General features: G+C 44.6%; 1 protein-coding gene across 2 annotated transcripts; it reads right to left on the bottom strand.

The window, feature by feature from the left end:
- Window positions 1–281: 281 nt before the first annotated feature.
- On the bottom strand, window positions 282–10,499 carry LOC136517793 (uncharacterized). Of its 2 annotated transcripts, XM_066511442.1 has the most exons (6): window positions 10,160–10,499; window positions 9,963–10,088; window positions 2,768–3,029; window positions 2,476–2,675; window positions 2,197–2,384; window positions 282–1,550 (listed from the first exon to the last, which is right to left on the bottom strand). In XM_066511442.1, the coding sequence occupies exons 2-6, from the start codon at window positions 10,064–10,066 to the stop codon at window positions 1,264–1,266; spliced, it is 1,041 nt and encodes a 346-aa protein (XP_066367539.1). In that variant the 5' UTR covers window positions 10,067–10,088; window positions 10,160–10,499; the 3' UTR covers window positions 282–1,263. The 2 variants fall into 2 exon arrangements, with proteins under 2 accessions (XP_066367539.1, XP_066367538.1); XM_066511441.1 differs by having other exon boundaries at window positions 9,963–10,499.
- Window positions 10,500–12,389: the final 1,890 nt, after the last annotated feature.

Below are 12,389 nucleotides of genomic sequence, written 5' to 3'. Positions count from 1 at the left end.
CTAGAAAGGATATAATGCTAGATTAAGGGTAAATCAAACTATCTCAAATGTGATACACAACAAATGTTGATATCTTTTTATATAAATTTCAGTTATTTAACACGGGTCGACTTAACACTATGATAGAATTATATTCTTTCGATTTCGAGGACAGAGAGAGTGGCACCTAATTTATTTTCCCACGGGTATGCATGCGGCTTAGAGTTGTTTGTTGTTTGACAAAAAAAGACAAACAAAGGCCGCACAACAAATAATTGTCCCTCAGTGCCAGAATGATTGGAGTTGGCTTTGATCAGGTTAGCGATGTATGCTGACAGAGTGACAGGGACACTAGCATTTACAGATGTGATTAGCACTAAACACCTGCGACAACAAGAAAGCGCAATCGGACTTTTAACGTCGTTATTATCGCCTGTCACGCACCGACTCGAGTTCCCCAGCACTTTACCAGTGAGAGAAAGGGCTAATATACTCTACTTGGAAGAAAATCTGTGTGCTATACACTTGTTACTGCACAATCACCCTTTTCTTAGAGCTGCACTGCGGCCCTGCCCAATTTCTCGGACGCTCCTCAAATGCGGCTCGAGCTCACCAGCCCAACATCCGTAGAGTTCGAGTAAATGTTTCTTTCAGTTCTCGGTGACATAAGTCACTCGCCACCTTCCAAAGTTCCCAAGTTGCAAAACTTTGTTGTCCACTCGTTCCTGTCTCCGACGAGACAGTCAACTTAGTGGGCATGACAAGACGTCCCCATACCCTTTTGAGAGATCCGGCTGCAAGGGACCCAATCGATTGTCGCTGAACGAATCAAATCGAACGCGCGAGACGAATCAAATCCACTGGAACTCTAGGAGTTTAGAGCAGGATCTAAGGTACTTCTGGGTGATGTTGCCTAGCAAGCATTCAGGATCTTACAAAGGTTTCATGTCCATTGTTCAGTCCAATTTCGCACAATAGATTTGGCGATGACAAAAATTTTGCAAGCCCCACCGGTACAGAAAAGATAAGATGCCGATTCAATCACACAATATACGTTCAGGTCAATCTGAAGGGCATAGTATGTACTCGAAAGCAGATGATGCTGAGTTTGTGCACCAAAACCACGAGTGGATGAAGATGAATGTCTTTCTGGGACTGGCGACATGAGCATGAAGGGGGCAAATATACCGAGGTTTCATGTCCGATAACCCACTGTCCCAATGTTCCTTGAAAAGACCATGAGATCTGACCCTCCAAGATGTTAACCAACCTTTGGTCCTCTGCTTACTTTGCCTTCTTGATGAGTGTTGAGGTGCGGAATTCGGCGTCATCCTTAATGAAGCTCCACCAGAGGTACGTGAGTGGAATGGTGCTCGCATGCCACAGAGAGTGGGCATCGGCATAGCCCATGTATGGAGGAAAGTCGTAGAGTTCGAGAAGCATAGCTAGTGCTCCTCCAAAAACAACTGTCCAAAGCTTGAGTCGTGACGGGTGTTGGCTTACACCACCCCAAATTGCCCATGACAGAAGTTGAACCACAGCCATCACCACACAGACTTTCATGTTCCATCCTGACAAAAGATTCAGCAGATAAACATTTGAGTAGCACCTACATATTTTGCAGAGATGCAACTAATTTGTGTGAACTAAAACTGAAGAAAAATCATTACTAGATCACTAAGAGCAAGCAGGTTGTTGGTCGCAAGCCAAGTTAATCCTTTTGCCTAATATACAGCCGCATTAGGAACAGTAGCTTTGAGTGTGGTTTGAGCCGTATGTGGTGTGGCGGCTCAGATTTGTTTTTTCTTTCCTTCTTGTCTCCTCTCTCTTTGTTTCATGTCTTCCTAGTCAGTAGGCACTTTGCGCGCTGGTCTGTTTCCTATTTGTTTGTACTATACTTTTGTGGGCTGTTTCCCCCTTCTCTTAATGAAACACGTGCATAGCACGTTCTCTAAAAAATTATTACTCCAATGACTGCATTTTTGTATAGCTTTTGTGGAGTAGATCACCAATGACTGCATTTTTGTATGGCTTTTGTTAACAAATGTACAGCTGTCGTTAAAGAGGCATACATGGTTGCTGCTGTATTAAAAAAAGGCATGGTAAAACAAGCAGCAGGAGAATGCAAAATCTGTTAAAATATGCAACAGATACAAAGTGAGATTAATCCTCGTATAACAATGGCAAATGTTTAGCAAAAAGTGAAAGCAGCTTTACCATAGTCAAGCTCGTAGAAGTTAAGATACAAGATGTGTGTTGTAACGAATGCCAAAATAGGGGCTGCAAACATCACCCTGGTAGCCTCATCCTTGACATTGAAAGTCCTTAGCAATGAAAGGATTAACGAGTATCCAAGCAGCGCAACAGCTGAAGAGTAGTCCAACTTCTCAGTCAAGTCAATATCTCTACAGAATAAGCATGTGGAGTTAGATACTGCAGATTACAGTAGTACCTCCAAGTTTCATAATATATTGAAGGCTCTGAGAAACTTCATACCTAGTATGGAAGATGGAGCTCCAGAACCATGCATTCATTGATAAAATTGCATAGATATGCCATAAGCCAGTATATTCATAGTAAGTTCTCTTCGTCTGGGGTCTGAGAGGTATTTTGTAATTCACTAGAAGGAAAAATGAAAGCCAGCCAGTGAAGTGCATTAATAGGTTCATAGCAGATAGTGCAGCTGAAAGAGGTTCCTGAAGAAGGTTGTGAGATGTAATTGAGATGCCGTCAAGAACTAATGATAGAAAAAATTGTTAACTCAGGATCCTGTCTGCACAAAACATACCTGGAACACAGAAACACGTAAGAAAGGCCATTTGCCATGATATTTCACAGGGCTCAGGCCAAGTGATTGGCGTTCCCCTTCTCTCTGCATCATGCAGAAGTAGCGACAATCTGTTATACAGTTCAGTTGTTTCCACTGCACGTAAATTTGCTCCTGGTTGTACCAAGAACCTCCAACAGATGTGTCATTCTCTTTGGACTGGCAGTGGCTGATGATATTCTCCCCAGTAATCCCTGTGGTCTGACACTCCCTCACGCAGGTTCTAAAAGGTTGATCAGCAGAACAAAAGTTTTTCATAAGCTCCTAAATAGTAGTAAGTTGAAGTAATTCATCACAATAAAGGGTAATTACATCAGTGTGGCATCAACTAGGATTGACAATTAATGTGACATCTAGTGATATTTTATTTAAGCCAAATGGGAAGCTAAAAAAAGAAGAGCATACTCAGGTAGTGTTCACTAAAACCAAAACGATGTGAAAATTTACAAAAATTAATTTCAAAATAGTGTTGAGTGTTATTGGTAGTAGGCTAGAGTTATGGGTGGCCGGAGGGCAAGCCCACCTGCCTCTCATGGCAAGGGATAAGGATTAGGAAAAAGATTAGATTAGATCAGGTTACTTCCTTATTTGATTATTTCTAGAGATTAGTTTCTTAGGGGTCAAGTCTCCTCTCATCTATATAAGGATGGGATAGTGTCTCCTTTCAGGAAGGCAATGAAAAAGAAGAATTAATCCAATTTCCCCAAATTACTCTAGTCTCCCTCCAAGCCGACTTTGCCCGGCCATCTTCCTGGCAATGGTTCCAAATAAACTAGGGTTCATAACTGTTATGACCGGCATCCCCTATGCCAGGCGCAGGCCCAATAGTGGCTAGGGAGCCGGCTCTGTTAAGGGGCTTAGAGGCCCAATTTATCGCTTATTTGGTATTTTCTTAGAGATAAATATAGTTTCTTAATTATAGCATCTATAGGGAAGGATAAATACTTGTAATCTGGGATGATTGGAAGATAAGCAAGGCAAACATTATTTGCCCGGCCTCAAGGGCCAAGGGCTGCATACGTGACTTCCTTGCCTCCCTGCCTCCTCTCACGCACAACCCTAGGGCAGCAGCAGCGAGCAACTGTCGCCTCTTCCTCTCGTTGCCACGGCACCACGCCGTTGCCGAGAGATCAGACCTCACCCTCCACTCTTTCATCCCTACAACCTCCGCAGTAACTCCGGTAGGACCTCACGTCCTATCAACCTGGTATCAGAGATGTCAGGCCCTAATCCCACCAACACCGTGCCGCCGACGCCGCCGATCACCTCCGCTGCCGCGGTGGTCACCACCTCGCCGCTGCCACCTGCCTCCGCGCCCGCTGCCCAGATGACGCCTGCTGCACAGATGACGCCGGATCAGGTGGCTGCTGCCATCGGGGAGCTGACTCGCTCGGTGGCTACCATCTAGTCCTACCTGGCCGGTGTGCCACCGCCGCCGCAACCGGCTGCAACCACCCTGCCAGCGGTGCTACCGTATGGGATGCCCCACTCCAGCACGACGGGCGTTCCCATCCATCTCCTCCGGATGCCGCCTTCCCCTTCGCCGATTCCGTCGTGGGCTTTAGCCTCGACAACCAGCCCGGTGTACACCATGGCAACCTCTCCGGCTGCGACATCAGTAGTGCCACCGCCCACTACCGCCGCTGTGGTCTTCCACGGGGGACCCCAGGTCGATGGCTTTTCCTATGGGGGTTCCGACGGCCCCCTCTTCTATGGACCTGGGCACCTAGGTGTGAGTGCCTCCCCGTCCACAGGCAGTGTTCCGGAGCCCTTCGTCCAGGGCGCGCATGGGGCCCCTCAGGGTGCTCACCCTCCGCGTTTCTACAAGCTCGAGTTTACAACCTACGACGGCTCCGAGGACCCCCTGAATTGGCTCAATCACTGTGAGCAATTTTTCCAAGGGCAGCGTACCATCGCCTCAGATCGCACCTGGCTCGCGTCCTATCATCTGACTGGTGCGGCCCAGACATGGTATTATGCCTTGGAGCAGGATGAGGGCATGCCCACCTGGGACCGTTTCAAGGAGCTGTGCAATCTGCAGTTCGGGCCGGCGGTTCGTAACACCCGACTGTCCGAACTCGCCCGCCTTCCGTTCACCTCCACAGTGCAGGACTACTCGGCTCGCTTCAACGCCGTGCTCTGCCATGCTCGCAATCTCTCGGCCCCACAGAAGGCTGAGCTGTTTGTGGGCGGCCTCCCGGAGCATATCAAAGTCGACGTGGAGCTTCGGGAGCCCCAGGACCTTCAGACGGCCATGCATCTGGCCAGGGCGTTCGAGCGTCGGGCTCACACCACTATGCCGGCCACAGGACAGCGTGGCGCCCGGCCACCCCAGCGGCCAGGTCTTCCAGCGCCCCCTCCAGTTGCTACCGGCGCGGCTGCTGTTCCAGCAACAGCAGGGTCGGCAGCCCCTGCTCGGCCTTTCCACCGCTTGTCTCCAGCCGAGCAATTGGATAGCAGATGCAATATGAAAAGAGCCTACAAGAAATAAATAATACAAACATAACCATGGAAGGCAAAATAAATCTTACTACAACTAAGCATATCTCACAATACACCTGCCTTGTCTACTTGAAACATGAAATTTGGAGACTATGAGAACATAAATTGACTAAAGTATGTAAAATTCCTAGCAAACAGCCTAGTTAGGCTGCCCTTGTTAGACTTCTGTAACTATGGAGAGGTACACCTACAGTAACAGAGAGCCAACAGAAGCCATGCAGTAGCAGCTGCAGCTTACCAAAACCAGAAGCATTAGTTGCCTTTTTTTTTAATTTGGACATCACTTAGTTGCACTGGATTAGATTCTATTGTAGTTCTAGCTCCTCTATCAAAAGACCAAATAACACATTATCTCAGTGTTATGGTGGACCAGGTGTACCAGCGACGTAAGTGCAGCCGTGGCTGAGAAACCGTATGGCGTGGACCTTGGCGCGCTCAGCTCGCGGTCACCACGGGGTGACCTGCTACTCCCTGCTTCTTAGGAAAGGATTAGACTCAGTTTGTTAGATTGATTTGGGCTTGTGAGGTTTAGCAGGTTGTTAGGATTTGGCTATAAGGCCTAAACTCTTGGTTAATGAAAAGGCTAGCTGGAGATTGATTTCAATCTCTCTTGCTCCCCTGTTACTTGCTCCCACGCCTTCTCTGCTCTCTCGACGCCAAGCGCCAGCACGGCGTCGCAACCCCGCCGCGTGGTGATCAAACCTCGGCATCCCACCTCCTTCAGCTTTAACCTGTGTAGGATCCCGGACTACAACACTCAAGACTAAGCAGTAAAGAAGTCAGCAACCCTGCCAAAAATAGGTCATAACCAAAACCAGTCATAACCAAAATTTCCATAATAGGTTTGCTGGAGTGTAACCATGACAATACTGTCAAAATCTCTTGAATATGTCTACAACATGTGGACCCCATATGTCACTATATTTTTAGTGTCAAAATATATTCATCATGGTTGTCGATTTAATTTAATTCCAAGGAATATGTTGGTTCCAACATATTATGAATCCAATGCACAGCTCAATAGAAAAAAAAAATCTATTGAAGCTTGGATAACCAAAAGATTCCATAGTCCATGCAAACAGTCAAGAGAGCCACCTCACCCGGAACCTTCTGTTGGCCCTGCCAAATCATGGGCGGGCCATTCGCCCACTCCAAATTCGCCAAGCTAGGTAGTGCAAATGCATTGGCACAGTTAAGTTTTTTAGGGTAATGCCAACTTATGGAAGCAAACAAATGCTAGCGAAACCCATTGGCATTAATAAAAATGGTTTGGATCACCACGGACATAACAACAACAACAGCATAGCCTTTCAGTCCCAAGCAAGTTGGGGTAGGCTAGAGTTGAAACCCACCAAGAGCCCCAAGTCACGGTTCAGGCACTTCAATAGCTGCTTTCCAAGTACTCCTATTCAAACATAGATCTCTTGGTATATCCCAAACTTTCAAATCTCTTTTTATTGCCTCCCCCCATGTCAATTTCGGTCTTCCTCTACCTCTCCTCATATTATTAGCTTAGCTTAGGACTCCACAATGCACTGGTGCCTCTGGAGGTCTCCTTTGGACATGGCCAAACCACCTCAACCGATGTTGGACAGGCTTTCCTTCAATTGGTGCTACCTTTAGGAGATCACGTATATTATCGTGTCAGTAGTTAGCCTAGTGTTCATGTTTTCCAGCATTTACATTTCAGCTGGACGACTCGTTTAATGACACTAACAGGCGCTTTGTGCGGAGGATTCAAGAATCGGAGGTCAGAGAAGCCTTGAAAAAGATGAAAGAGGGCAAAGCGATAGGCCCTGATGGTATCCCAATCAAGGTGTGGAGATGTATCGGGGATATAGCTATAGTATGGCTAACCAAGATGTTCAACAATATCTTTCGATCGAACAAGATGCCTGAGGAGTGAAGAGGCATATTGGTACCAATCTACAAGAACAAGAGAGATATCCAAAGTTGTACTAATTATCGGGGACTTAAGTTGATGAGCCACACTATGAAGTTATGGGAGAGGGTCATCGAGCAACGCCTGCGAGGAACGACGCATATATCAACAAAACTAATTTGGTTTCATGCCCGGAAGGTCAACCACATAAGCAATCTTCTTAATAAAACAGGTTATGTAGCAGTTTAGAGAGCAGAAGGACCTCCACTTGGTTTTCATTGACTTGGAGAAGGTTTATGACAAGATACCAAGAAATGTTATGTGGTGGTCTTTGGACAAACATAAAGTCCCATCAAAGTACGTGACCCTCATTAAGGACATGTACAACAATGTTGTGACTAGTGTTCGAACAAACAATGGTAACACAGATTACTTCCCGATTAAAATTGGACTTCATCAAATGTCAGCCTTAAGCCCGTATCTCTTTGCCTTGGTAATGGATGAGGTTACCAGGAACATACAAGGGGATATCCCTTGGTGTATGTTGTTCGCTGATGATGTAGTGTTAGTGGACGAAATCCAGACGGGAGTAAATAGAAAACTAGAGTTATGGCGGCAGACCCTTGAGTCTAAAGGTTTTAGATTGAGCAGAACTAAAACCGAATACATGAGATGCGAGTTTGGTGGAGTTGTACAGGAGGAGGGAGATGTGAGTTTGAAAGATCAAGTAGTGCTTAAGAAGGATACCTTTCGGTATCTGGGATCGATGCTACAGAGGGATGGAGATATTGATGCGGACGTTAGCCATAGAATCAAAGCAGGGTGGATCAAGTGGCGACAAGCTTCTGGCATTCTCTGTGACAAGAGGGTACCACAAAAGCTAAAAGGTAAGTTTTATAGAACGGCGATTAGACCGACTGTGTTGTATGGAGCAGAATGTTGGCCTACAAAGATTCGACATGTTCAACAACTGAGTGTTGCAGAAATGCGTATGTTGCGATGGATTTGCGGTCACACAAGAATGGACCGAGTTCGGAATGATGATATACGTGATCGCCTAGAGGTAGCACCAATTAAAGAAAAGCTTGTCCAACATCGGTTGAGGTGGTTTGGCCATGTCTAAAAGAGACCTCCAGAGACACCAGTGCATTGTGGAGTCCTAAGCCAAGCTAATAATATGAGGAGAGGTAGAGGAAGACCGAAATTGACATGGGGAAGACAATAAAAAGAGATTTGAAAGCTTGAGATATACCTAGAGATCTATGTTTGAACAGGAGTACTTGGAAAGCAGCTATTAAAGTGCCTGAGCCATGACTTAGGGCTCTCGGTGGGTTTCAACTCTAACCTACCCCAACTTGCTTGGGACTAAAAGGCTATGTTGTTGTTGTTGTAACTGCAAATGGCCGAACTGGTTAAATCGCACCTGGGATGAATAGCCGATGTTTGGCAACTAGTAACATAAAGTAGTGCACATATGGTTGTTAACAAGGAGATGAGGATCTCTCCCTAGGAAAGCATTGAGGTATTTATATAGACCAATGTTGATACAAAATGACTCAATTCTCTTGTCATGCTCCTTAAAGTACAAGGGTAACAGAGGCAATTTTTTCCTGACTAACGTTTATTGTCAATGACGATGACTTATTAGGTGTAACCTAACTAGATTAACTATGGTTTTTAATACAATTCAAAGGGTTAGACTATCTTTTATTTTTTTGAACAGTACCAAAGAGTCCCTGTAACAAAATGCTAATAATATTGTATCCAAACCTAGGACGATTAGCAAAGGACAAAAACTGTTACAATCTGTAGCAGTTTTTTTTTCTGAATTTAAATGCTGCAAGTATGCCCATTTTTCCTTTTTCTCAATATATAAAAGTTTTCGCGAGAACTGTTACAGTTTGTCAACAGTATATGTGAAAACTACGCCCCTTGGCCACTCTACAGCCATGTTAGGACTTTCAACTTCAGTTAACAAAAACATTTTGCCGATTGCCATCCACAGTTTGAGCAAGACCACATATTTCCACCACACCACTGAAGTGAATATTTCTCTTCTAAATGGTATTAATATGTCAGAAATTTCAAATCCAATATATTAGCAAAGGAACAAAAGGGCAGCCATAATAGAATAAGTCAGATGTGCATAAGTGCGTGTAATTCATAATTTTCCACCGACTCCAAAAAAGAAATCATTAGGCACAAGCTTCTAGTTCCCAACTCCCAAGGAAGCGTTGTACAGTTTGCTACAGCTTGCGTGCTGTTAAAATACCAGGCAGTCAGCCTTGTTCTAGTAAATTCCATCTCCGGTTGCTTCACACCTCTTCTCACAGGACACTATGTGATCTACTTGGAGGCACCCTTCTCAGTTTGAATATGTTCATATGTACCAAATTAGCTAGCATGTGAGTTTACATCAACCACAATTCAAACAGGCACACATCTTTACACGATATAAGATGACCAAGAGTGCAATGCCTTGTCCAAGATATATGGTACCTACTAACTACAAGGATTAACTATCAACAATAGTCTAACCATGAGCACTTTTGTGCACAATTCCGGTATAAGGAATCCCACAGCATAATCCCCGTACAAGGATCTACGGAGTAGAAAACAATTCAGGCAAGAATACATTCCACTGCTGGAATCCCACAGTATAATCCCCGTACAAGGATCTACGGAGTAGAAAACAATTCAGGCAAGAATACATTCCACTGCTGGAGACAAGTCAAAATTCGAGAACCAAACAGAGATGCGTCTCACTCTCACCTGTACCGCGGATCAATATCTCCCAGGCTAGCCTCGACGCAGCTGAGCACAAAACCAAGCGCAAGAAGGGAAGCCAACCGGAAAACACAGACGCCTCCACCCATCGCGGCGGACGCGCCCAAGGTCCTGCGAAACCCCAGTGACATCGGGAGGGCTACTCCGGATTTAGCCGAGAAGTCAAGCAAATCTGGGCTTACCGAGAAAAAGCAGCAACTCGTCGCTTTTGGATAGCTTTGTTGGAGGGGAACGGAGAAGGACAGCAGCGCTCCGCAGCGGACCCGGCGTGGCGGCGGATAAGCCGGTTGCAGGATTTACCCAGGTAGGGACCGCAGGAGATGAGTATGGCCGGCACACGGATAGTGTAGGGCAGAGAAGGAACGACGCTGAGAGCTGTTGCTGAAATGGAATGGAGGCGGCGGCAGTGGAGATCGCCTGAACTGGGGAAGACGATGAGCCCGTTAAGTCGTCGTCGTCTTCTAGCTCTAGGGACAATGACTCGCTCAGGAAGACAGGAAGAGGCTTCCTGTACAGGGGAGACTCCAGTTAGTCAGCCCAACCCTATTGCGGCGCACGGGGATAGGTCCATAAGTTCTATTTTTCTCTTTATTTTGAAACTCGTAAACATGTTATTGAATTGCAATAGAATATATAGTTTGTTGTGTGGTAAACTGAATGATCTGTCTCAAAAAATTATTCAATGTTCATTATCATACTCCCTCCGTCCACAAAAGAATGCAATTATGGTATCCGTGTCGGTCAATATATGGAGCTCAAGTTTGATCAAATTTATAATAAATAGTATTAACATTTATTTTTCTAAATAAATGTACCATGAAAATATATCCTATAACTAATCAAATGATACTTATTTTGTATCATGAATGTTTACATTTTTTATATAAATTTAGTCAAAGTTCAGATTGTTTGACTCCTCGAAATCCGAGAATTGCATTCTTTTGTGGACGGAGATAATATATTCCAGTGTATTTTGAGTCGGTCTAGACTCTAGACGTGTCATGGCATTGCATTTCGTAAGATCGTTGGACGCGCGTTGTCCTAACTTGTATGAGCACAACCATAACTCCGGATCACATATAAAATAGGGTCTTTGATGAAGCCACATGATTATTATTATTAGCCTTATGATCTTAAGCAACTATTATGATTCTGACCTGTTGACACTCAAAAATGTCCCAAGATGATTTTAGGCACCACCAACAAGGTATAGATGTCATGGACATATCAGAGATCAATTAGCATAGCAAAACATCGAAAGAAACATGCTATAATTTTATGTTCATGCTATAATTTTATAGGCCCCAAGGCTCCACACATTGGACCAATAGGTCCTGACAATTTACCCATCTTTGTGGACTGGGTGAAAGGAGGAGCTGTTACCCCCCACAGGATCAGGGTGATTGTAGTAAAGTACAATTGTTAATACTTGATAGGTTAAATTTAATTATATTTGCTTTTTTTTTGTCGCTAGCAGTTCGTTTTATTACTAGTGCTGCCTGTGTAGTTAGTATACAGAGTCGCGGAGTGGCTACTATTTAACCACGCCTTGTAATTTTTCTTTAGGTGCCTGCTCGTCCTTTGACACAATTGCGGTTGTTGTAAGTACTGACTTCCGCTACACTAAGGAGCTGGTGAAGCTTTTAGAGCAACATCTAATAGATGCCAACAATCTAAGGAATTTTGGTTGTGATGGTGGGTCTCTCATGGAAGCTATCGAGTACAGTATCAAGAACGGAGGCATTGTGCGTGATCAAGATTATACTTATACCAGAGAGCATGGACCTGCTAAGCCTATAACGGTATGCAATTCTCCTTTGTAATGGGATCGTTGTTGGTAACTGCTCTAGTAAACTCTCTAATCACTTGTGTTTGTAATGTGTAGGCTTACGGTGTCACCTTAACATACTCGTTTACTCAGTACAATGCCAGTGAGAAATCACTCAAACAGACAATGGTTGTGCTTGTAGTACAATGCCAGTGAGAAATCACTCAAACAGACAGTGGCTGTGCTTGTAAGCATTGGTGCTGATGAAGCATTCATGGAGCATACTGAAGTGAGGGTATGCTCTCTTTTCTTCCTTCTAATTTAATTTCTGTACTCATACCAGTAGAACAATAGAGATTATTTTTTTTAGCAAATTAACCAATATAGATCAGTGGGCTTACCAATATATTTGCAGTCTTAGGAAGGAAACTGTTTATTATATATTGCTTTCGTTATTTTCAGCTTCGATACCTAACACCTATGCCATGGCAAAAATTGGACTCAGACATATTGCTTCCGGTCTGTGTTTAATCAATTATAATTGTGGATTGTTGGGTTGTAGCCTTCGCTTGTACCTTCACCCGAACGGACGAAGGTAACTTCACCGAGGTGAAGGGAAAGCTGGGGAGCTAGTCCCACACGGG

This window comes from Miscanthus floridulus, chromosome 17 (genome assembly GCF_019320115.1).
Source record: "Miscanthus floridulus cultivar M001 chromosome 17, ASM1932011v1, whole genome shotgun sequence".
NCBI lineage: Eukaryota > Viridiplantae > Streptophyta > Magnoliopsida > Poales > Poaceae > Miscanthus > Miscanthus floridulus.
Note: the sequence above shows the minus strand (reverse complement) of the source record. Positions and strands in the feature narration are given on the sequence as shown.

What these genes read in the sequence shown, in the direction of transcription:
- LOC136517793 (XM_066511441.1), bottom strand. Translation starts at nt 10,108, where the DNA reads ATGTCACTGGGGTTTCGCAGGACCTTGGGCGCGTCCGCCGCGATGGGT. An exon ending in GATATTGATCCGCGGTACAG is followed by an intron (nt 3,030 to 9,962) that starts GTGAGAGTGAGA and finishes TCAACCTTTTAG; the next exon opens with AACCTGCGTGAGGGAGTGTC. An exon ending in CTTCTACGAGCTTGACTATG is followed by an intron (nt 1,551 to 2,196) that starts GTAAAGCTGCTT and finishes ATCTTTTGTCAG; the next exon opens with GATGGAACATGAAAGTCTGT.